At 42.1% G+C, this 26,912-nt stretch overlaps 1 protein-coding gene across 2 annotated transcripts in view; it reads left to right on the top strand.

Annotated features, from left to right (window-relative positions):
* MBD5 (methyl-CpG binding domain protein 5) overlaps window positions 1-26,912 on the top strand; it is a 162,877-nt gene that overhangs the window by 132,776 nt on the left and 3,189 nt on the right. For both annotated transcript variants that reach the window (XM_081962923.1, XM_081962924.1), the window contains exons 9-10: window positions 2,341-3,549; window positions 15,910-15,983. In XM_081962923.1, the coding sequence (XP_081819049.1) occupies window positions 2,341-3,549; window positions 15,910-15,983 (1,283 nt within the window). The remainder of the gene's footprint in view (window positions 1-2,340; window positions 3,550-15,909; window positions 15,984-26,912) is intronic.

Consider the following 26,912-nt stretch of genomic DNA (forward strand, 5'->3'; position numbering starts at 1 on the left):
CTTCCTCACTCCCTCCCTCTCTCCTCTCTCCATACACAAGCACACAAAAATACATACACGCACACACACACACAGAGGTTCAGCTGACACACAAGTTCAGCTGACAAACAAATGCTAAAATATTCAAAAGAAAGCTTTGGGTTGAAAAGAAGTAATTCTCAAACTTTTGTTTGAGGCCACATATTTTTATATCACTGAAGAAAAAATGTAAACCATAACTGAGATAATGCAGTTGTTATTAATAATACTCGACAGCCTTTTCCCCCCAAATTTTTTTGCTTCCTGAAAAAGTTCTGGTGATTATGATAGACAAGCTGAACACAACTATAATTTCAGAATGACTGTAGAAATATTACATTAACTTTTAATAAGTATAATGTATTTAATCACATAATGTTTCTGACACACTGCATGAGTTCAGCGGGGTCAAAGAAGAGTTTTGCTGATTATTTTTGTTTGTATGCAGTGTCCGATGCATCTTATTGTAGTACCCAACCAGCATTGTGGAAATCCAATTGCCCTGATACCATTTTTTCCATTATGGCAATGTCCTGGGTGAAACCTTTCACCATATTCATCACTGACTGCATCTAGTTTTTCAGGAAAGAAGTCCAAGTATGAATGCAGAAAATGAATCTTCAGTGGCACATTGCACTTCATGGTCCTGTGTGCCATAAGAAGTTTATCGACCAGCTGAATGGAGCTTAGTGCCCAGTGGTTGCCAAAAAAAAAAGTTCAACAACATCCTTCAATGCTTTTCAGACGATTTTCAATATTTTTTTCTCTGGCCCCACTAACAGGCCCTCAAACTTTTTGTCATTGATAATGTATCTGATCTGTGGAGCAACTAAAATACATTTTTAATCTTGGCATCAGTCATTATTGGAAACATCAGCCTCATTGAAAACCTCCACCTTCCTTGTTCATTGCTTTCACAACACTTTTCATTGGTCAGAGTTTTTTTTTTTTTTGTGAAGCAGAGACAACAATATCTTTGTCAGGTCAACAAGTGATTCATATACCATGTTTTTCTGCCGGGGAATCGAATTCCTTCCGATTGGCCATTTCTTTTTCATGTAATGCAACTTTCTTACACAGCTGTTCCATTTGCATATGTAGCAACAACACCTGGTATATATCCAAGATGCATTCCAAGCAGCAGAACCACTACTTTTAGATTGCCAGTGTTATTTGTTTATTAAATTTGTTGCCCACTCTTCTTATCACAGGGTAATTCTAGGCAGCTTACAATATTAAAAGGGTAAAACTATACAACTATACCTACAAACAATGCAGATAAAATACTATAAAAATACAAATATTTGTGTTCCACTTGGTGTACTGGATGGACGTCGACAACCAATTCCGTGGTTTTGGTTCTGGGTTTTTTCACGAGTTCAGTATAACCAACAGGTACTGAACATTGCCATTGTGTAACAACAGAAGTTTTATTTAAACAGTATGTGATAGATTAAATTACAGATTATTTTTGTGATTAACAGCCAAAAATCTATAAGATACACCCAAAAGGATTCAGGAAGCAAAATCTTTGTTGTCAAGTGTAATAATAGAACCTTCATAAATAAATGTAAATAAAGATGAGTTCACAACTGTAAATTGTAATAAAATATGGAGGCTATGAACACGAGTTATTAAGGAATCGGAGGGAAATCCCCGCATATACAAAGCATCACTCCCTGGGATTACAGGGTAGCTGTAGAAGTACAAGAATCTTTTTTTGTAATTTTAGGAAGACATAGTTGCTTTAAAGAGTTGCAGAGAAGTGCTGTGCTTCTGCTCCTGTTTTCCTCAACAGGCCTGCTTTGATTTGTTCCTGAAGTACTATACTACACAGCCTTGAGAATTAAATGTATACAAAATGGATTTATTTCTGAAATGAATGTTTTCCCATGATCCAAGTATACACTTTTCAAAGTATATCATCCAACCCAAGAAGTATATTTTTCTCAGAGGAAAAAGAACATTCCAAATTTCTTTGAGCTTATCAACCAAGGGATAAAAGGAAGGACATATATCAAATGAAAGCAACAAGAAAATGATATTTAACTGAGATTCAAATTTAAAACTCCAATGATGGATCACGCTTGTTTAGTTGGGAGACATATCCTGCAATATGAGTTGTACAGTGCAAGAAAACTTTAGTAAATATTATAAATCACACTAAGCTAATGTTACTTTTAATTGTATTCTTCCTTCGTAGATACGTACTTGAGAAAGGCATGAGTACCCCAGGATTGCTTTAGCCCTTGTTTTTAACTATTAGCAACTCTCCTTGTCTTAAGGCGGCCTCTAATTTTATTTTCCTTATTGTTTTTAAAGGTGAGAATGCAGGAAGAGACCGCTTTTCTGAACAAGAGAATTATCTCTCAAATAGGGATGCCACCAGTTCCTGAAAGTTCCAGTGCAGCAATTCCTCCTTTTCAAGATACTGTATGCAATTTACAACAAAGGACAGAACCATCTGTAGGACAACAGGCAAAGGACATCAGTTTAGCTGCCCAGAGTGATGGTTCAGTTGATGCCATCTACAAAGCAGTGGTAGATGCTGCAGGCAAGGGGATGCAAGTAGTCATCACCACGGCGGTTAACAGTACCACCCAAATGAGCCCTATTCCAGCTCTGAGTGCCATGAGTGCCTTTACAGCCTCAATTGGTGATCCCTTAAATCTTTCCAGTGCTGTCAATGCAGTAATACACGGACGGAATATTGGCATTTCTGACCATGAAGATAGAGCAAGGAACATTGCAAGGGGGACACGATTATTGAAGAATTCGGAACACCTTAAAAATTCCAGTGATGGGGATAGTTTGGAATATTATAAACCAACAGGTTGCAACCCACCAAAAAAACAGTGGGAAGGGGAGCAGAGCCCTGGAGGGGAGATGAACCGATGGAAATGCGAGGAGGTTTTAGATCATTCGTCCCATATCCTCAGTAGCCCTTGCCACGAAAGATCCAACAATATTTCCACATTGCCATTAGTCCAAGGCAAGCAACACCCAGTATTATTACCCCAACGAAATTGTCACAGCGATAAGATGGTGGAGGAGAACTTCAGGTATAGCAATTACAAAAGAACTATGATGAGTTTTAAAGAGAGACTCGAGAACACTGTGGAACGATGTGCGCACATAAATGGAAACCGGCCTCAACAGAGCAGAGGGTTTGGAGAGCTGCTGAATCCTTCTAAGCAAGACCTAGGCGTGGATGAACAGTCTCCAAGTTCCTCCAATAGTTTTGAAAGTTCCCTGATTAAAGACTACATCCATTACAATGGAGACTTTAATGCCAAAAGCATTAATGGGTGTGTGCCTAGTCCTTCAGATGCTAAAAGCATCAGTAGCGAAGATGACCTAAGGAATCCCGATTCCCCATCTTCAAACGAGTTGATACATTACAGACCAAGGACGTTTAACGTTGGGGACTTGGTCTGGAGCCAAATTAAAGGACTGTCGTCTTGGCCTGGTAAATTAGTGAGAGAAGATGATGTTCGCAACTCATGTCAACAAAGCACTGAGGATGGGAAGGTACATTTATGCATATGTATAGCTATATTTATATATTGACAAAAGGTATGGCATAATCAAGATTTGTAGTAACATTTTTTTAAAAGTGGGAGGGAAATGGTATTGATTGCATTTTTCGATTTGCATCCCTCTCTGTTGTCTATAATTTTTAAAAGGTATTACTGCTTTGTATTAGCACTTGTCAGCCTTAAGAATAGCTTAGGCACAGCACTGTCTTTTAAAAAATGCGTAAAATAGGAGACTAACATATAGTCTACTGAAATTAAAAAATGAGGCTCCATTCTGTACACTCAAATTAGGTCATGCTATTTTGATGCAATTTGAATATTCCGTAATGTCTGGGTGTCTTTTTTTTTTCTAAAGCAAATATTTAGGATTTTGTTCCATTTATTATTATAAATATAACTGTTGCAAAGGTTTGTAGGAAAACAGGATTTTCAGAAAGGATTGCCTTACCTATTGGAAACCTGTGTCTGTTTCAGATAGCAGCAGGGTATTTTGAAAATACCCCTGCTGTCGGAAACCTGCTTTTCTGACAAGGGGGATAACACTTTTTTCAGCTCTGCTCCCAAACTCTGATATACATCCTTTTGGGGAACAGCATTTTGCCTCCCTCTAGAGCCGTGAACTTTTAAAGCTGAGATAAAATAAGTCAAACTATCCTAAGAAGAATAAAAAGTATTCCCTACTTTAGATTCTTGATGCAGACTCCGAAAATGTTAATAGCAAGAAAGCCATACCATTGTTTTCCCCCTTAAACAGTTTGAAGCTGGATCAAGACACGCTCTGTGGTCACTAAAGAGAATAGGACAAAAACTGTCTTTGCAAGGCAAATCATTTCTGCTCTGGTTGTAATGTTTGTACATATACACCCTGTGAATTCCTACTCTGACCTGGTGCTTCTTACCAAGGGGCAGACTTTACTTTTAGAAGTTGAGAACCCTCAAGATTGTCTAATGAAACAGATTAGAAAGTGTGATTCTTATGATAATGAGGGTTGAGACCAGACTTCAGAAGGTGCTTTATTACATGTTACCAGGGTTTAAATTATCCCCCACTCATTATTCAGTGTCCAGCTTAAATTCACAGGCTCTCTTCTACTGCTGGTGTATTTTCCATTGTTTGCCATTTCACAATATCAGATCTTGCTCAGCTCATGTACACACATTAATACCACTATTCAGATTTCAAACACATTACCATTTCAATTCCATCTGTTCCTGTAACATTTGGAGATGTGTGATCCTGGTTTATTTGCAGTAATGATGATCCTCATCATCACCATCATAGCCTTTATTTTATACATATCAAAGTAGCATACATAATGCTCCTGCCTTCTATTTTTGCCAAAAACCCTGAAAGAATGATGGCTTGAGAGACAGCTCAATTGCCCCAGAACCATCCAGGTAGCTTTCATGTCTAAGGAGGACTAGAACTCACAGTCTCCCAGTTTCTAGTCTATTAGAAACCACACTAAACTGGCTCACCATTTGGAAAACATAATGTTTATGAATTACAAGAGGTATTAGAAGCCATTCATCTATTTGTTGTTGTTAGTTGTGAAGTTGTATCCGACCCATCGCAATCCCATGAACAATGTTCCTCGAGGCCTTCCTGTTCTCTACCATCCTCTGGAGTCCATTTAAGCTCATGCCTACTGCTTTGGTGACTCCATCCAGCCACCTCATTCTCTGTCATCCTCTCCTTCTTTTGCCCTCACTCATTCCCAGCATTAGGCTCTTCTCCAGTGAGTCCTAGTTTCTCATTACGTGGCCAAAATATTTAAGTTTCATCTTCAGGATCTGGCCTTCTAAAGAGCAGTCAGGGTTGATCTCCTATATCATAAATCTATTTGATGGTGATATAAACTTCTTAAATATTTATTAAAGACAGCATTCTATTCAGTATGTAAGTATCCTAAACATTTGTTTAAGCAAATTTAATTAAAGCCTTCAGGGTTAACAGGTATTAAATGTTAAAATAGATTGCATAAAAACTATTTTAAAGGAAATATCTGTATAGAAATTTGTACTAACGATTTGCTGGTTTTGCATGATACATACAACATACTTGATTTCTGACCATCTTGCTCTGTTTCGTTACTTATTTCACCAACTAATGTAAAAAATTCAAATAAAAAACCTTTTTAGTGTAGACGATATCAAAAATTAACATTTTCAGGGCAACAAGCATTCGACCATTTCTCCAAAAACGGGAAAAAATCAGATAGTCTAAATGACTGTAGAAGAAGGAGTGACAGAACATGTGGGCAGAGTTTTTTGTTCGTTTATAACATTTATTGTCTGCCCATATTATCAAAGGGTAACTGAGTTAAAAGAGGAATCAGGCATAGCTGCAAGCAAATTAAGTCCAATCTCCCTTGAATTCCATTGACTCTTATCTAACCCCAAGTAGGTGATAACAGTGAGTTGAGAAGATTCCTGTGCTTAGGCACGATTAGTAATAAATCAGTTTAATTGGACCTTTACATGTGAAGCTGATCTTTCGTATCTGATATTAATTTTCTCAAATAGCCATTAGCATCTGCTTGGGATTATATAACAGTCAACAGAATTCAAGGGTGATGGTCTTCGTTTACTTATGGCTACATAGAGATTCTAGGCTGATCCATCTTGTAACTCTTTCCCCAGATTCTACCATACCTTCTACAATAATTTTCCAACAGAAATATAAGCTGAAGGTGGATTTAAGTAAATATATTTTTTTAATATTGTAAGGAGAAAATGGTAAGCTGAATTTCATGTTGTCCAGGAATGGGAAAAATAAAACCAAGTTTACCTATATGTGTTGATCACTTATGATCAGTACCAAATTGTAATTATAAATAATTTAAATTGTAACAATTCTGACATTTAGTTAGAAGTCATTATATTAATTATATTATGACATTACAAATAATGAGCCAAGCAAGTGCAAATCTTCCTCTGCACATAACATTATTATATGGAATTTTGAAAAAAGATGCATCAAAACTTTTCCTGTTACTTTTAACTCCATAGCCACAAAATATATTTTACTAAGATATATTGAGCCAGTATGCATTGTGTAATATTTGTTTCACGAATTAATGTGCATTTACAATTCCTGCTTTTGTACTTATAAAGATTAATAAAACGAATATAGCTGACACTAATAATTAACTAATATAGCTAACACCAATGGTGGCATAGATAGATTCAGTGCCTTAAGATTTCTAGCTTGCTGACAAAAGCCAACAGGTTATGATTATGTCTCTTTAAAAATTTCCACAGAATCTTTAACAAACCATGATAGAGCATGGAGTCCTTGGTGTTCTCTGACCTTGGTTGTTTGCTTGCAGATGCTTCATTACCCAACTAGGTAGCATCATCAGTGATAGACCACTTAATGAGCTTAATAGCAAAATGTGTTTATTGATTACATAAATTTGTATGCAACTCAATTTATTCGACATTTTAGGCTTTCCACGATTAACAAAATAACATACAGATTAAAAACATACTATCATCTCAACCCAAGCCATTCAGAATCTCCTCGATCCATGAGATGGGCAGCATATAAATGTAATAATGAATAAATATATAAACTACTAAGTGCCATACAGCAGCAACAGCTTCCAATCATCCTCTATGGTGAAGATACTTTGGAAGAGCTCTGTTTTAGCTTTCTTCCAAATGTCAATAGAGGTGCAGCCAATCTGACTTTGGAGAGATAGCTTATTTCAGAATGAGGCACCGTGACCAAGAAGTCTTGCTTACAAGCAATGCCCGTTCTCTTTTCATAGGGAGGGATCTGTAGCATGCCCTTTCAGCACAAATGTTTGGGATGGGTAGATTCAATCTACATTAGACAGTCTCCAAGGTAGTGAGGACCAAAGCCATAAAAGGTAATAGTCAGCACTTTAAATTGGATTGGATTATTCTATTAAATTCTATTCTATGGTTGTTAATATGTGGACTGCCACATTCTGTACCAATTGCATCTTTCAAAAAATAACCTCACGTATGGTGAATTGAGTAATATAAGAGAAAGATGATAATTGCTGGAGTTTTTGTTATAGAGTCTGATGATCTGCAATAGATGCCCCAGCTGAAATTGGGAAACTTATCATAGTCCTGATTTCCAGCTACTGATCTAAAGGAAGTTACAAAGCTAGGAGGTCCCCTTGATTGCAAACTTGTTCCTTCAGTGATACTTGCATCTATCCAAAACTTGAGCACTTAAAACAATAAGCTTTCTGCACTAATACATCTTATTGGGATTGATCTAGAGGCTTTTCCCTCAGAGTCTACAGAGTCAACAGCCACAGCCTCATCTATACCGGTTGGTGTAACAATGTAAAACTGGGTATAATCTTCATCTTCATCATCCTTATATACATACAACTTGATGGATTTGTTCCTGCTGCAAGTCATCCATAAGAACTACCATACAATTTCTGTTCCATGACAGGGCCTGAATCTAGACTGAAAGATATTGAGATAATCTAATTTATGTAGGACCTTCATTAATTGCTGTCACACTGTCTTCTCAACAATCTTTTCCAAAAGAGGAAATTAATACAATACAATACAATAGTAGAGTTGGAAGGGACCTTGGAGGTCTTCTAGTCCAACCCCCTGCCTAGGCAGGAAACCCTATACCGTTTCAGACAAATAGCTATCCAACATCTTCTTAAAGACTTCCAGTGTTGGGGCATTCACAACTTCTGGAGGCAAGCTGTTCCACTGATTAATTGTTCTCACTGTCAGGAAATTTCTCCTCAGTTCTAAGTTGCTTCTCTCCTTGATTAGTTTCCACCCATTGCTTCTTGTTCTACCCTCAGGTGCTTTGGAGAATAGTTTGACTCCCTCTTCTTTGTGGCAACCTCTGAGATATTGGAATAATGCTATCATGTCTCCCCTAGTCCTTCTTTCTCTTAAGCTAAACATACCCAGTTCCTGCAACCGTTCTTCATATGTTTTAGTCTCCAGTCCCCTAATCATCTTTGTTGCTCTTCTCTGCACTCTTTCTAGAGTCTCCACATCTTTTTTACATCGTGGCGACCAGAACTGAATGCAGTATTCCAAGTGTGGCCTTACCAAGGCATAATTGCGACAGCAATAGTTTTTGAAAATAGTGGATGGCCTTTTGAAGAATGGGTGCACAACTATCTTTTTCAGAACTGGGAGTATCACTCTATTCGTCATTCACTGCTTCCCTGCTCCCTACCTCTCCTTCCTTCCATGGCAGCTTGAACCAAGACAGATATGGATGTAACCTACATGGGATAGAGCCCATCACACAGAGAACCTTATGCAATTTCTCAGCAGTCACACATTCAAGCAACTTCAGAAAACATTACCTTTGTGATTTCAACAGGTCCTGCCATGTTAGTATGTATTTCCTGCCAAATTTGTAATTTTGTTTACAACTACCTTAGTAAAAATGTTGCCACAGCCTGAAGAAAACTTTACCAAATCATGTTTAGTGATTTATTTATTTATTATTTAGTGAGTGGGTGAGGATGCTTAACATATAATATTAGGAACTGTGGTGGTGCAGTGGTTAGAATGCAGTGCTGCCAGGAGTTCGATCCTAATGGAGCTCAAGGTTAACTCAGACTTCTATCCTTCCAAGGTCAATAAAATGAGGACCCAGATTGTTGGAGGCAATGTGCTGACTCTGTAAAATGCTTAGAGAGGGCTATTAAGCACTATGAAGTGCTATATAAGTCTAAGAGCTATTGCTATTGCTTTTAAGTGCAGATATATAGACATTTTGCTGCCCTTAGTGTTACACCATAGATACAAACATGTGTTCTCACACTTCTTTGGTCATATTTGTTTTTTGTCTTCCTTTAATGACATTCCACATGCCTCTTTTGATGTTTCATCTCCCAGAACTCCTCAGGAAAACCAAATAGGTCTCTTGGATCTGCACAGTGGGAGAGGCAACTTGTGGGCAATTACTGCCAAATATTTTTGCCATCTCCTGAGATCAAGAGAGCACCCATTGAACATCCCACTGGAACAAAATTCACCTGGTATCTACTGGATACTAAGTGCTTAGATATCATATAAGTGCACAAGACATCTTAATTAACTCTATGAAGGTTGGTGATCCCAGTTGACTTAATACTGATCAGAAAATAATATGTCCATGATAGCGTCTGATGGAGATATCCCTCACCTTCAGATTGCAATCTAATTGTTAGAGAGTAAAGACTGTATTAGGCCTCTTATATGTATCAGAGCTGTGGTTGTCCCAATGGCCATGAAATTTTGAGCCAACCAAAGGCCTGAAAGCTGAAATGCTCAGGAATCAAAAACTGGGGGGAAATGGAGACTAGGCCAGTAATGGGACCAAGAAGCATGGGCAGGAATGCTGCTGAGTAACAGAGAGGAGAGATACCATCAGCAACCTTTGCTTATTTCTGGTACCAAAATTCAACATTAGGGCCTTCTGACCAATCAACTGAAAAGTACTTCATTTGACTACCATCAAGTTCTGCCAAAAGAAAATTGTAACTCTATCCTATCCCCAACAGTAGAGTCAAGGTTGGTGTAGTATCTCACAAGAGATCTCAGAACAGCGCTGTCTTTATTTTTCTTAACCAGGTCTTGGTTATTCATGGAAGATTCACTCTCTTCTTGTTAGAACTGGAATTAAGCAGCAGCCATTTGAAGCCAGGGCCAGCAACAACCCGCCACCTATGTACTCAGAAGGGATTGGTACCATTTTTTCCATCCACCATCTCTGTAACAATCTACTTAGTGCCATCCATCATATTTCCTTCTCTTCACAATTTCTATCTTTCCTTTGCTCTTATAACTGTGCCAATTGCTCCATAAATACAGCACTTCAATCACTCATTCCCCAGTACCTGTTCAATTTCTGTCTCCTCCTCTCTTCTACTTCATTCTGCTATCCAGCCTTTGGCTACTTCTACCAGGTAGACCTTTGTTATGTCCTCTCACTAAGTCTACAGACTTCACTCTTTGCCTACCCTGAAGTTCTCTCTCCTGGGAAAAAGGGATGTCCTTTCAAACTATTTTAGCCCCAGGAATCATCATCCCCTTGGGTTTCTATCTATTGACAAAATACCAACAATAGTACAGGGAGAGAAAATACTTATAGCTTGTAGATAGTGTGTGAATATAGACAGTGTGAAAAAGTCCAAGATGTAGATTTGTAACCTGAAAAAAAGACAAAAGAATAGTTATCAAAAAAATAAAAATTTACATAGAATTATTATCTAAATTATCAGTAAGATAAAAAGAGCATATAAAACAGAAAGCTAAATGTTTTGATATTTGTTGAATCGCTTTATCAAGCTACCATGAAAATTTAAAGTCATTAAGAAGCAACTTCCAATTTCTTCGAGGCACTTACAAGCATAGTTAATATTGTTACTGCCCTCCCAAATTATATAGCATAGTTCCAATCGTCTCCTATACAGTAATTTTTAATCAATACATCTGGGAATCAGCAGTTCATTTTTAATCCATTTTGATAAAGGATTTCCGGTCTTTTATTTAAATTAGTTATTGCTCTTTCCTTAGTTAAACAAATTCAGTTGAGACATTTCTGCAAGGCCTACCATCTTCACAATTCATTATTCCATTCTAGGTATTTATAGGTTTTTTTCCATTTTTTACATATACATATGTACATATACATATATGCCTTACTGCAGTTACCATATATAAAGCCAATATTCCATGAGAGGTTCTAGTTGGCTATCCTCATAAGAAAAGTTCCAGTTTCGACTAAATATTGATTTTTCTCTGCATCGTCATATGTGTTTGCTCCAACATTTTTTTCACTTCATAAGTCCATTGTGTATCATCAAATGTCCCTTCATGATCTTCACATTTCCAACGAAGAGGTATCTTTATACTCTTAGACTGAAATGTTTATTTTCAATGTTAATGACTGCCGAATACAACCAATATCCCTTTATGTAAATTGCTATGTTCATATTAGAAAATTAATTAAATATTGTACAGGAGCCAATAGTGGCTCAGTGGTTAGAATGCAGTATTGCAGGCTAACTCTGCCCACAGCCTGGAGTTCGATCCTTACTGGCTCAGGATTGACTAAGCCTTCCATCCTTCCAAGGTTGGTAAAATGAGGACTGAGATTGATGGGGGCAATATCTTGACTCTGTAAACCACTTAGAGAGGGTTATAAAGCATTACAAAGTGGTATATAAGTTTAAGTGCTATTGGTAAAACCAACAATATAACACAGTCACCAATGTGTTATGTACAGATTCCTTGGAACATCTGTAAAAATGTGCATAATCCAGTAATAAAACATTGGTGGGAATGGAGAGTTGAAAAAGTTACTGCTAGGTTCTCATGGTAGGCATTGTAGAATGTATTGCTAAGATTCATCAATTAGTTTTCCTCATCTAAGAGGGTGAAGTGTAAGACACATTCAATTTATTGATCTGAAAAGAAATTATTTTTTCTACTCCTAATTTACTTTTAAAATAGGAGAATTGTCTTAGATGAATTAGACTATGATAATAGAGACAGATTAGGTTTTTCTGTGTAATCTTCCTTTGGGAAATTTTTTATCTAATTTAAGAGTGGTCCAGCTCTTGAATCATGGCATTTATCTATGGATATTAATTATCTCAACATGTTCTAAAAGTATCAGAAGACCGAGGAGATAAGTAGTAATAGATATCCTTTTTTTATTATGAGTATTACAGCTACTTTTAAACTTCAGTAGGACCATTCTAATACTTGGATTAACAAATGAAAATGTCTTTAAGAAAAAGGAAGACACTGTACTAGCATACAGGTGGTTCTCGGTTTATGACCACAATTGAGACCGGAATCTTGGTCAATGAACAAAGCAGTTTTTAAGACACCCATGTGACCGCTTCACTGAACAACTGCAACAAACTGGCTCTCCCAGTTTGATCATTAAATCATGCAGTCACTTGGCTAGTGAGAGGGGTGTCGTATAAGTTTAATAAATAAATAAAAGAACCACGCAGCTCATTCAGCAGATACTGTAGAGTGAAAGAACTGCCTACCATACATAGGAAGGAACTCACGCCCTTGGCTGGAGAAATGAAGCAGGGATCCCAAAGAATCAAGCTTTGTTTCTGTAGTCCAGCAAAAGACTTCTCCCCTCCCCTCCCCTCACCCGCATACATGGATTTTCTGGGGAAGCTGGCAGAGAAGATTGCAAATGGTGATCACATCATCACGAGGTAACCAGTCATAAATATGAACGGTTTGCCAACCACCCAGATCACAGTTGCATGACTGCAGGAGGACAGAGTCAGTGGTGGGAATAATTTTTTTTTACTACCAGTTCTGTAGGTACGGCGTGACTTGGTGGACGTGGAAGGGCAAGGATACTGTAAAATCTCCATTTCCAACCTGCCTTCCAGCTCCGTTCTCCTGTGCAGGGCAACAGAAGAAGATCCAGCGGATCAGCTGGGACTCGGGAGGCAGCGAATAGATAGGGGCGGAGCCAGCCAGAGGTGGTATTTGCCGGTTCTCTGAACTACTCAAAATTTCCGCTACGGGTTCTCCAGAACCTGTCAGAACTGGCTGAATGCCACCTCTGGAGAGAGTGTATCAAAGCATTTTACTATGGCCAGAAGTGCTTTATGGACCAATTTCATTGTATACATGATGTACAATGATAAGAAAGGCTATACTATGCAATAAAGCACCCTCTCCAAGCCACCATACTTTTGAACAGTCATTAAACAAACCCTTGTAAGTTAAGGACCACCTGTAGTAACTTTTGAATTTCCCAGCAAAAGGTTTTCATTTACACTTTTTGTAATGAGCAGTGTCCACAATCATTCAGAAGGTCCTGGAATACGAAGTAAATGTTATCAGTGCAGCCTCACAAACTCTACTGTATTAATTAGTTGACCATGGAGTTGCAGGCAGTTACGTGATGTAGATATTCAGGATGGAAATTCTGTGCTTCACTTCTGCAGTTGCTTTTAATGAAGTTCTTGGGAGTATTGATGTTGTAATGGTTCACTCATTCATAAAATGTATGCATTAGCAATTATTGGAATAAAAAGCTATTGTTTAAATGAAAATGTTAAAAAACAAAACCTTCACCAAAGTAATACAGGATGTCATCAAACCAAAGTAATAAAGGATGTAATAATAGCATTGTTTCAGACTTTAAATGTTAATTTAGATGTTTATTGTAAGTGAAATGTTAATTTAGATGTTTTTTTGTTAGTGAAATGAACTATGAAGTTTTTTTAATACTATTTGAAAAACAAAGTTATTTACACATAATAATTGTAATGTCATTTGTACATATAGCTATAGAAAACAACTCAAGCATTTACAAAGTTCAGTTAGGAACAGAATTTACTAAAAACCCTCTGCTGCTGAAATATATAATTTTTATCACTTCAATGCAGCTGAAATCTCTGTGTTACCCAATTTGTAGCTTTGTTGTTTAATTACAGTGAACCAAATTGTATTCTGTAGTAGTGGTGCCAAAACAAAATTTATATTCACTGTCTTAATAATTAACAATATTAAGACAATGGATTATTGTCTGAGAAGATACTTCCATTGCTTGTTATTTAAAAATCATATGGAGGGCCTATTCTTACTGCTAAGCTTTGGTTGGCCCCTCAGAATCTAAAGGAAGCTGTTACTAAGGAAAAATGCAATGTTGCTAGTGGTCTGTTGCAATTGTCCTAAAATTGTATTCTACTTTTCCTTATGAGAGTTGTTTCCCAAAGCAAATGGGTGTTATTATTGAGAGAGGAAGCTTTAGGTCAAACTTGATTTCATTGAGGGCCGCATCAGGGTGATGTTTGACCTCAGGGGGCTGGGGTGGGCGTGGCTAGCTTGAAATCACTTGTGTGTGGAGGGCTTTGGTGCCCGAGTGCTCTGCCAGTGAAAATGGGCCCCCGAGCTCCCTTTTTGGCTGCAACGGCTTCCTGCAACCCTCTGTCAGCAAAAACAGAGCTTGGTAGGGCTGTACTTAGGAGCCCGTTTCCGCTGGCAGAGGCACTACAGGCTGATCCTTTGCTGCTTCCAGGGCGGCCCTGCGGGCCAGATCTAAACACCCCACATGCCGGATCTGGCCCTCGGGCCTTGAGTTTGATACCCCTGCCACACTACGTGTTATAGGTAAACTCGCTTGGGGTTATACTCCATAAAATAATCTTATGCCCCAATGAACACAACTAGGAGTTTTTTCTTAAACACTTGCTTTTGGGGAGCAGTTGCTACCTATGCTGCTAATCTTATAATGTTATATAAACAATACGTATGGCTTAGGTTTGAACTAGAATTCTTCTGCTGCAGAAATTAAATGTTGGACTTTATGAGTGGGTGAATTTCAAATACAGGTGGTCCTCAACTTATGACCATTTTTTTAGTGCCCAAAGTTACAGCAGCATTGAAAAAAGTTATTTAAGACCAGTCTTTGCATTTACAACCATTGCAGTCCTGCGATCATAATACGGGCACTCGGCAACCGACAATGTGTTTTCAACAGTTGCTGCACCCTGAAGTTATATAGTTATTATTTGTGACCTGGAAGGGGGCTTCCATCAAACAAAATTAATGGAGGAAACCAGATTTGTTTAATGACCACATGGTTCCCTCAAAGATCACATCAAAAAGATCCTAAAATCGGGTGCAGTCACATGATGACTTATTTAAACATTGCACCCCTTAGCAACAGAAGTTCCAATCCAATTGTTATTGTAAGTCGAGGGCTATGTGTATTACTATTCATTGTGTATGTTTTCAATATTCACCTTGAAATACTTAAGATCTCATAAACAATTTGGTAAGGAGTTAGAGATATTACTTTTTTTTCCCCGTGCAATGACAATTATATTATATTATATGGATCAGCTTAGTAAAGGTAGTGCAATTTTTATTTTGAAGTAAACAAAGTAATTTTTATTTTGAAGAACATGGAAAAACTAGTGTGTAGTCTATCAGAGTGAGTTCACAGTGGAGCAGCTGGCTCAGGGACAGCCTAACAGCTTCTCTATCTCTCCAAAGCCCTCTATTCATTCTGTTGTCATAAATTTGCAAGGTAATCTGGTTAGTCTGCAGACTGTAGTTATAACACCGAAAAACTAGCAGTCTATTTAAACATCTCCAGACCATCCACTCCTCCTCCAAATCTCCAGGCACCTCCTCAAGCAATTCTATCCAAGTATGAAGAGGTTTAGCTTGAAGTTTCCATCTTTAGCTTTTCACAAAGTTGAAATATAAATTCATGTATTTCTTTGTATTATATCTGTGAAGTTTTTGGTATTACTGCGATCTCTTGAAGATGAGATTATAACTGGAATAATTGAATGTCTAGGTAATGTAATTTGCTGTTCATACTTTCTCTCAGGTGGAACCTGACAAGTTGAAAACACTAACAGAAGGTCTGGAAGCCTACAACCATGTCCGAAAACGGAATAGAAAGTAAGTACCCCATAAATCTTGGCAATCATAGTGTAAGAAATGCAGGAACTAAAAAAGGAGGAAATTACCAAATTTAAAAAGATTAAAAATTTTAATTCTCCTCTGGGAGAATCCCCCATTTTTCCATGTGGTATTTTGTTGTAACCATACTAGTGCATAGTCTATTTAAACATCTCCAGACCATCCATTCCTCTACCAAAACTCCAGGCAACTCCTCAAGCAATTCTGTCCAAATTATGAAGATATTTAATTTGAAGTTTCCATCTTTTCAATAAAAGATATAGTAACAATCTCCTCAGCACAATCAGGTGCTTCAGCTTGATAACCAAAAATCACTTTGTGGAGAATTTGTTAGTAAACAAAAAGAATGTACCGTATTTATTGGCGTATAACACGCACTTTCCCCCCCGAAAAATAGGGGGCAAATGATGTATGTGTGTTATACGCCGATATACGCCAGGCGATATACGCCAGGTGCACAGAAAAGGATCACGGAGCGCTTCGCCCCAAAAGCAGCTGCTTTTCTGTGCGCCTGGCGTTTAAAACATCCGGCTATCTATCTAAACGCCAGGCGCACAGAAAAGGATCGCGGAGCGCTTCGCCCCAACAGCAGCCGTTTAGATAGATAGCCGGATGTTTTAAACGCCAGGCGCACAGAAAAGCAGCTGCTGTTGGGGCGAAGTGCTCCGCGATCCTTTTCTGTGCGCCTGGCGTTTAGATAGATAGCCGGATGTTTTAAACGCCAGGCGCACAGAAAAGCAGCTGCTTTTGGGGCGAAGCGCTCCGTGATCCTTTTCTGTGCGCCTGGCGTTTAGATAGATAGCCGGATGTTTTAAACGCCAGGCGCACAGAAAAGGATCGCGGAGCGCTTCACCCCAAAAGCAGCTGCTTTTCTGTGCGCCTGGCGTTTTAAACATCCGGCTATCTATCTAAACACCAGGCGCACAGAAAAGGATCACGGAGCGCTACTCAGCGGGGTGTGGGCGAGAGGAGGAGAGAATGGATGAGCCGTCTCTCCTCTCCCAGACACCCGACTAAAACACTTTCTTTCGCCCGCGGAAGAGCTCGGGCGGGCGAAAGGAAGCGCTTTAGACAGCGGGGTGTGGGTGAGAGGAGGAGAGAATGGATGAGCTGTCTCTCCTCTCCCCGGACTCCCGACTAAAAGTTAATTTAAAAAAAGGAAGGAGGGAAGGATGGAACTGGAAGGGAGGCAGGGAAGGAGGGAGGGAGAAAGGAAGGATAGGAGGATAGGGAAAGAGGAAAGAAGGCAGGCAGGCAGAAAGGAGGGAGGTGCAAGGAAGGAAGGAAGCATAGATAAGCAGGAGGGAAAGAAGGCAGGCAGGCAGGAGGAAAGAGGAAGGAGGGAACTGGAAGGGAGGCAGGAAGGAAGGGAAGGAGGAAGGGAGGGTGGAAGATAGTAGCAGTGAAAGCAGCAGTGTTCATAGTTGCTTTTACTGTCCTTTTACATTATTTACCTTATAAGTGGTAATAATATTAATAAAAAAAAAGTTCTGAGCTACCCTTATTTTGCTTCAAAGTTCTTTATTTGAAATTTAAATTTTTTTCCTGAAATTTCCCTCTTAAAATGAAGGTGCGTGTTATACGCCTGTGCGTGTTATACGCCGATAAATACGGTATATTCATATCCACTCATTTAAATCTGTTAAATTGATTTTATAGATTTCAAAATAGTTTCAGAAACCTCTCATTTAAACCATCTCAAGAAGAAGAAATATGAGAACAAAATAAATAGATATGGTCAATGATGCCCTTTAAATCATATATAGTCTCCAGTGCAAGATTTACCAGAGGCGAAGAAGCTGCTTATTGTCCATTTTAGATATCACAAGATCCCTGTAAGAGAACTTAAAATTAGTCTCTCAGTCTTGATGTCCTACTGATAATGAAGCATTTGAAATATTTGCTACGCTATACGAATGTTTGAAGTCAAATTCTTCTCATAGGAATAAATTATATCCCATCACATACACATAAAAAATTGAAATGCTAAATTTAAGGAAATCAAAACCACATTGTCTCAAAGTCGCTTGGCTTCGCTACCACCGAGACACACACACACATCAAGGGAAATGTTTCTCCTAAAAGCCGTTTCAGTCTCCAAGATGCAACAGGCTTCTATTGCATTCTATTGGATTGAAGGAGGAAGAGGAGATAGTATAAATGATTGCCTCTGCTGCCCCCTTCCCAATCCCTTCCCCTAATCTGGTTCCCCCCCACACACACACACACAATATTGTCACTAGTCAATAATTCCTAACCCCAAATATTGGCCATCGGCCAAGCCCTTATTTTGAGCCAAGGCAATCCATTTATCTAAGATTATAAAATGAACGTGGCCTCTGGCAAATTTACAAGCTGATTAGTCTGTCCCATCTGTAATTACATCACTGAATAAAGACTGCCTTGTGCAGCTTGTAGAGAGGAAAAGTGATATACCTTAACAGATTGAAAAGCAATGAGCAGGTGAGCAATTAAATGAGTGACTGGTGGAGAGGGCACAGGAGACAAAAGGAGGAAGCAATTATCCCCACTGGAGTTTAGCTCAGCACCATTACCCTTTGCAAACATTTAACATCCTATCTATGAAGAATTACTACTATTACTACTACTACTGTTACTATTACTGCTATTACAAGCTGAAACATTTTTGAATACATATAGTATTAAAACTTTTAGTCCTGCAAACAAATAAGGAGTAAACAACATCAGCATAGTTTTTGTTTTGCCTACTCAGCATATTTCCAGTTGTATTAGATTTGTATCCCATCTGTATTACTTTATAACTAACTCAAGGTGGTAAACATTCCTAATACTTTCCTCTTCCACCTGTTTTTCCTACAATAATCATTCCTGTAAGATGAGTTGGGCTGAAACAGTGTGATTGGCTCAAAGTCACCCAGGAGACTAGAACTCCCAGTCTTCTAATTTCAAGACCAGCACCTTAACCACTACACCAAACTGGGTCTCTACTTAAAGGACAGAAAGGAAATTCTGCCTTTCCCAAATTGCCGCATAGTTGTTAATGCAATTCATCTTTTCTTGCTAATAGTAACTTGCAAATACAACCTATTTTAGTTTTGTTTAAAGTTTTCTACTCCATTTGAATTTGGGTTATTTACTGTTCTAGTTCTCCTTATGTGGCATCGTAAACATATAACTCATTTAGGCGCAGTCCCCTGCCACATGGGACGATGACAACATAAGAAAGAAGAAATATCTCTGATAGATTAGCTAGGTCAAGTGATCAATCATCTCTTGCGGTTTTGGTTTTATTTTAGATTTTTATTAGGGAGACGTTAGACAACGGTTAGGATTCCCATAAGTGGACACTTAACCTCTCATGCCATGCAAAATATATAAAAGTTTATGACCTGAGGGATGGTTGTGCCAAGTAGGTATCTCCATAGATGGCAAAGAAAATAGCTACTCTATTTTATTAACAACAAAAGTTCTAATTATAGTTGAGTAAGCCAGACTTTCAATTTGTACATGCTTAAAAATTTTTCAACTGTAACTGCCAGTCATACCAATAATTTCATTTAAAATTATAACTCCTATAGTTAATGATATATAACAGATTAAAAATTTGCAAGCCTGTCTATGTTTGCATTACATTTTAATTAGATATGTTGTTTTATGGTCTTGTTGTTTTCTTTTTTCGTTTCTCCTGATAATTAATTGCTGTACCAAACTATTTTTCTTTTCCTACTGTAAAGGCTGGTCAGTAAAAGTATTTGATATTACATTTATCAGAATTCAATAGAATCCGGTAATCTGAACATTTCTTGTTAGTATGCAATTTAGAATAGAAACCTTGCAAAGTTGAATCACACTACAGTCAGTCTCCCTGTCTGTCCTACATAAATAAAGGCACCACATAAATACAACTCACAGAATGGCCCAAAGCACATATTCCAGTAGAGAGCAGTTCCTGGAGGATGGGCTCCAGCATGAGTCCAAAAACTCAGAAAAGTAAACTGTGGTCCCAGTGATCGACCCAGATTCGAGCTTGCAACATTATCCTGCGATATGTGTATTTGCCTTTATTCATGACATTTAATGCTGATCAGTGTTGGACACAGGTGAGACATTGGCTTTGATGCAATTTAAAGTTCTTCAACAGCAGCATGCAAAAAAAGGCAATCCAAATCAAGATAAGTATGTAACCCTACAATAAATACAGCATTAATAATAACAAAAATAAAAGCTGAAATAGAATAAATAAAAAATATAAGTATTAATCTATTTCTACATCAAAAAGTGAATATAGTATAACGTTTATCTATAGCAATATTTCTTAAAATAATTCTAAAACCCCTGGGGAGTTCCTCAAAACCCTCTAAGGCAGTGGTGTCAAACACTATGGCATCACGAGATGTATCGTGACTTTTTTGCCTTTGCGGAGTCGGGATGGGCGTAGCCTGCGCGTGATACATCCAGCCTGCGGCCCACCAGTTTGACACCCCTTCTCCAAGGAGTCTGGAAAATCAAGTTATTTGTCAGCCTATGCTGAAAAATAATACAGTATTAAAATCTCATTAAACAATTGTGAGAAGCAGTAGCAACAGTGAATGTGTCAGTTTTAATTTTTCACATAGTAAATATCAATAAATATAAAACTCAGAGGAAAAAACGGTCTTTGCATAAATTTTGGGAATGGGTCCTGAGGTAAAAAAAGAAAAATTACTAATCCATAGTAACAAAGCTGAAAATTTTACCAAATTTGTCAGTTATTACGAGATGAATTTTGATAAACTCCTATTTTTCAACTGTTTATTTCCAATTCAGGTCAATATCTTTAGCCATCTGTCAATTCAGTGGGGGACAGAAGTCAAGTCATAAATGTACAAAAAAATTCCCTTCATGTAACAGATAAAAATTCTTAACAATAGAAATGGTCTTTCCCTTTTTTCTAGTGCTATCTGGAGAAGTCGTGGATACAGCATTTCAATTAAAGCTAGGATCTCAATCACACTCAATGTGCTTTGTTGAATTGGTGCTTGCAGTAGTCTTATGACAGCAGTTGCAGTCCAATTCAGAATGGGAATTCAAACTAGGAAGGCATGGCCCCCTCAAGGCAAACCCCCAATGTACTAAAGTTTACATCCCTGAATTCAGAATGAATTCAGTTATTTGAGGCAAAATAGCCCATGGAGAGAATTAATGCAGGTTAATTGAAGTGCGAAAGCACCCATATGTTAACAATTTGATTTCACATACAAAAAATCCCCAGAAATACTTGCAATTGGATTGGAATTATAGTCAGACATATTTTAATATATTCCATTATGTGAAAAGAGACAATGATGAGTTAAAAGTGAATTCCTGCATATATGGAAATTGTAATTATTATTCAGCAGATTAAATAAAGATAAGCACTGTGTTTTTAAGTGCAGTGATAGAAATGAACATGATATATAAGTCTCTCCTCATCCATTATTTCTAATTGGATTTTATGTTATATGAACAAATCTCTTTACTTTGCACCTGTATGTTCGTCATACATTTGTTATTTCTGAACATATAGATATTTAAGGATTCTGGGCATTTTATCATTTTAAAAAAATCTCTAGAAAGCTTATCAAATATATTTGGAGCCAATTTGGTGACATGTTTAAGGTGCTGGCCTAGAAACCAGGAAACTGGGAGTTCTAGTCACTTCTTAGGCATGAAGGCCAGCTTTTTCACAAGATTGTACATTTGATGTTGTGTGTGTGTGTAATATGAATAGAATAAAATTGCAGCTACAGCCAAATGCCATCAGTTTGAAAGAAAGAATCCTAATCCATTTTGTTATGCATGAATCTGATAGTGGGTGGGGCTAATGTATACACAAATGTACAGTCTCTTCCAGATTTAGCAGATATCTAGGATTAATGGGCACCGTCCCACCCAAATAGTCCATTAAATCAAGATCTTATTATAATATTGGACTGAAATTGTTGTGTCCGGGCAGATGACGTCAGGGAGTTTCCCCTGACAGCCGGCAACTGCACTAGCAACAGCCAGGTCGCGTCTGATTGGCTAAGACGCGACCTGGCTGAGAGCGGGGAAACTCTGGCTTGGGGATTGGCTGGGTCGTCTGACAGCTTCGTATAAATAGCTGTCAGACGATCCTTGCATTGATTCTCTCCTGTATTTGACTGTGAATAGTTTGTTCAATAAAGTTGGTTAGATTCTCCTCACGTCTCCGCTCGCCTTTCGTTCGAATTCAACACTGGCGACGAGGATGGGATCCAGCCGCTAACCCACCGAAACCCACCGAGCGTGTCATCTTGCCACAATCGCACCGGCGACCGTTCCTGGCCGGCCTAGCTCGTTCCTGAGGAGACCATGTCGGCAATGCCAACCTTCGTGCCTTTTGGCTGCGACGGCGAGACGTGGGAGGCATTCATGGAGCGCTTCGAGTGCTACCTCATAGCCAACGGCCGTCGCGACGTTCCAGACGACGAGAAGTGCAGCTTCTTCTTGAGCTGTTGCGGCACGCCAATGTTTAGCGCCGCTCGCTCATTAGCCGCCCCACAGCCAGTCCATTCTCTGGACTGGGCGACATTAACCGAACGTCTTCAGCGCCACTACGCCCCCACTCCATCCTGGGTGGCGAGGCACTACGCTTTCCGGCGCTGTGTACAGAAGCCGGAGGAGTCGGTGAGCCAGTTCCTCCAGGCGCTTCGCACCGCGGCGATGAGGTGCGAGTTTGCCGACCTCGATCGCAACCTGACGGAACAGTTCGTCAGCGGCGTAAAAGATCTGCGCCTTCGCCGGCGGCTCCTGTCACAGGCGGACATCACGCTGACTGGGGCCATCGAGCAGGCAAGGGCGGCTGAACTCTCCGACGAGTCAATGGCGGAGATGTTCAACCTGCCGCCCCCGCCAGGCCGCACCTGCCTGGTGGACGAACTAGTTCCCTTGCCTAATGACTATCCTGAGGAGGGAGCGGTGGCGCGCATTGGCCAGTCTGCCAGAAGACGCGTTCCACAGCGAGCCCGGGAAGCTGTGCCCGCTTGCCTTGGCTGTGGAGGCAACCACGACCGCTCGGGTTGCCCCTTTAAAACCGCAATTTGCCGCCGCTGCCTGAAGAAGGGACATTTGGCCCAGGTCTGCCGAGCGCAGCTTCCCTTGTCACAGCGAGCAGATGACGTCCCGACCACAGCCGCCGTTAAACAGCGACCTGGAGGCCGTGCTGGACGACAGCAGCAGCAGCAGCAGCAGCAGCAGCAGCAGCAGCAGCCTTCGCGCGGAGGCTGCTACGCCGTGGACGCAGACTTCCACGCCAACCCCGCAGAGTTGGCCTTCCACACGGGTGCAGGTGCGGAGCGCATCAAGGCGTCGCTCCTCATAGAGGGCTCCCCCTGCACCATGGAGGTGGACTCGGGGTCATCCCGATCCCTTTTGTCGTGGACAGAGTTCTCCCGCCTCTGTCCAGGCATCTCAAAGACCCAGTTGGCCCCTCCAGACGCAACCCTACGGGACTACCAGGGGACTCAAATTCCTACCCTGGGTTGTCACCTGGTGCGGGTGGAATACGGGGACTATTCAGGGTGCCTTCCTCTACTAGTTGTAGAAAAGCCTTTACCGGCCCTCCTGGGCCTTGACTGGTTCCCGGCACTCGGCCTATCAGTGCACGGGATTAGACAAGTGGTGGCCACGCCTCCCGACGTGGCCGACGTCCTTGCCAGATTTTCTGATGTGTTTGATGGGCAGCTGGGGGCGTATAAGGGCACGCCCATCTCCTTGAACCTAGATCCCCAGGTTGCCCCCATTAGGCTGAAGGCCCGTAGGGTGCCTTTCGCTTTGAGGGCAAAGGTTGATGCGGAGCTCGACAAGCTCGTCGCGCAGGGAGTCTTGGAGCCGGTGGATTACTCCAAGTGGGAGACCCCTTTGGTCATCCCAGTTAAGGCGGATGGGTCCATTCGCCTCTGCGCCGACTTCAAATCCACCATCAACCTTGCCCTCCAAGCGAACCCCTATCCAGTTCCGGTAGTGCAGCACTTGCTCCACTCTTTGGGGCAAGGCTGCATCTTTGCGAAGCTGGATATGGCGCAGGCCTACCAGCAGCTCCCGGTGGATGACGAGGCGGCGGCTGCGCAGACCATCGTCACCCACCGTGGAGCTTTCCGTTGCCGCCGCTTGCAATTCGGCGTTTCCGTAGCCCCGGGGATCTTCCAGAGCCTCATGGAGCGGCTGCTCCATGGGCTCCCTGGCGTGGTTCCGTATTTCGATGACGTCCTGATCGCCGCTAGCAGCCGATCGGGCCTCATCGAAGTACTGGTGAAGGTCCTCGAGCGTTTCAGGGGCTCGGGCTTAAAATTAAAGCGCAGCAAATGTTCATTTGCTGTGCCCCGGGTTGATTTCCTGGGCTTCACGATTGACGCCCAAGGAATTCACCCAACCTCTTCAAAGGTTGCAGCCATCAGGAACACCCCCACGCCTGCCTCCAAGACGGAGCTGCAGGCGTTCCTTGGCTTGCTTAACTTCTATGCGCCTTTCCTGCCGCATAAGGCGTCACTAGCCGAGCCGCTGCATCGGTTGCTCGACCGATCGGCTGCCTGGCGCTGGGGCAGCCGCGAAGCGCATGCGTTCGCGGCTGTCAAAGACTTGCTGACGTCAGAGGCAGTCCTCGTTCAGTATTCGGACAAGCTGCCTTTGACTCTTGCTTGTGACGCCTCCCCCGTGGGTTTGGGGGCGGTCCTGAGCCATGTGCTGCCCAATGGCTCGGAGGCCCCCATAGCCTTTTATTCCCGGACACTGACTTCTGCGGAACGCAATTACAGCCAGATCGACAAGGAGGCTCTGGCTGCAGTGTCAGGGATTAAAAGGTTCCATGACTATCTCTATGGTCGGCACTTTACTTTGTTCACCGACCATAAGCCACTCCTTGGGCTTTTGGCAGGTAACAAGCCGACCGCTCCCATCCTGTCACCGCGCATGACCAGGTGGACAGAGTTCCTAGCTGCATACAGCTATACTCTGCTCTACCGCCCGGGCAAGCACTTAGGGCACGCTGATGCCCTCAGCCGCTGCCCCTTGCCCATTACTGACCCCCCGACAGTGCCTTGCCTGTCGGTCTTGGCCATAGCAGATTTGGCTCTGCCACTCTCTTCCGGAGAGGTGGCCTTAAAGTCTAGGGCTGACCCTGACCTGTCCCAGGTCATCCTTTGGGTCCAAAGGGGCTGGCCTGAGGGTCCGGTGCCAGAGCACCTTCGTCCCTTCAGGGCCAGGCAGTTGGAGCTGTCACTTCACAGTGGGTGCCTCCTGTGGGGTGACAGGGTGGTCATTCCACCCAGCCTGCGCCATCAGGTACTATCTCGCCTTCATGAGGGCCACCCGGGCATAGTGCGCATGAAATGCCTGGCGCGCAGCTATGTCTGGTGGCCTCGCATTGATGACGAGATAGCCGCCTGGGTGGCCGGCTGCTCCCTCTGCCAACATTCCCGACCGGCGCCACCGGCAGCCTCTCCTAGGGAATGGGAATTGCCTCGTGGACCTTGGTCCCGTCTCCACGTGGATTTCGCGGGTCCCTTCAGAGGCCAGGTCTTCATGGTGGTGGTGGATGCATATTCGCGCTGGGTGGAGCTCATCCTCATGAGGTCCACCACAGCCGAGGCCACGATCAGAGAACTGACTAGGCTTTTCGCCACCCATGGCGTGCCGGACGTCCTTGTCTCTGATAACGGGCCTCAATTTGCATCCACCGCGTTCCAGCTGTTCCTGGCTTCTCAGGGCATCCGCCATGCCCCAGTCGCCCCATACCATCCGGCTAGTAATGGCCGGGCGGAAAGGGCGGTCCGCTCGGCCAAGGAGGCGTTAGGCAGGATGGATGGGGCTGACTGGCCATCAAGGGTGGCTGCTTACCTCTTGGTACAGCATGCCACTCCTTGCCCCCTGACCGGGAAGTCTCCAGCTGAGCTGCTGATGGGCCGGCGCCTGCGGACCACCTTGGATAGGTTTGCACCCACTCTATTCAAGTGAACAGCCTGGCAACCTGGGGCCCCCTCCCCGCGCGTTCCTCCTGGGCGATGCTGTTTGGGCTCAGGCATTCTCAGGGGCGGTTAGGTGGGTGCCTGCCACCATCACCGCCATAACCGGCCCCTGTTCTTACAGGGTCCAGCTACATGATGGGACCGAATGGCGGCGGCACCTGGATCAACTGAGGCGCCGCCTGCCCAGCACCAGCAGCAACACCCCCGCAAGGTCGACCATCAACGTCGCTGCGCCTGAGCCCTCCAACGTTCTGTTCCCTGGTGCCCTTCCACCAGAAATCGTCCGCCCGGTCCAGCTGCCCAGGGCTTTTCCGCTCTTGGACGCCGCCTCCCGGCCGTCCAATATGGGGGGGGGGTCGCCCGTTAGGCGTCAGCCTCCCGGGTTCCAAGTGGCCTTCCCCGAGTCAGGCCAGGCCTACCAACAAATGCCCAGCTCAAGCCCGCCTTCGGCCGCGCCCCCTCGGCCCTGCCTACCTGGGCCTGGTTTTTCTCCGTCAGGGGTGGGCCTCCAAGATGGCGCCCGGAGCTCCACTCCCTTGCGGGAGGAGCTTCAACGGACACCACCTTCCTCTCCGGCGCCTCCTGTTGAACTGAGGCGTTCTGGGCGGGTCCGGCGCCGCCCAGACTATCTACGTGACTACGTTTGTGCGTCGCTTGCACATGCGCAGTCACTGGGGGGGAAGGAGTGTTGTGTCCGGGCAGATGACGTCAGGGAGTTTCCCCTGACAGCCGGCATCTGCACTAGCAACAGCCAGGTCGCGTCTGATTGGCTAAGACGCGACCTGGCTGAGAGCGGGGAAACTCTGGCTTGGGGATTGGCTGGGTCGTCTGACAGCTTCGTATAAATAGCTGTCAGACGATCCTTGCATTGATTCTCTCCTGTATTTGACTGTGAATAGTTTGTTCAATAAAGTTGGTTAGATTC

Source organism: Natrix helvetica (genome assembly GCF_964273705.1).
Source record: "Natrix helvetica genome assembly, chromosome: 1".
NCBI classification, from domain to species: Eukaryota; Metazoa; Chordata; class Lepidosauria; order Squamata; family Natricidae; genus Natrix; species Natrix helvetica.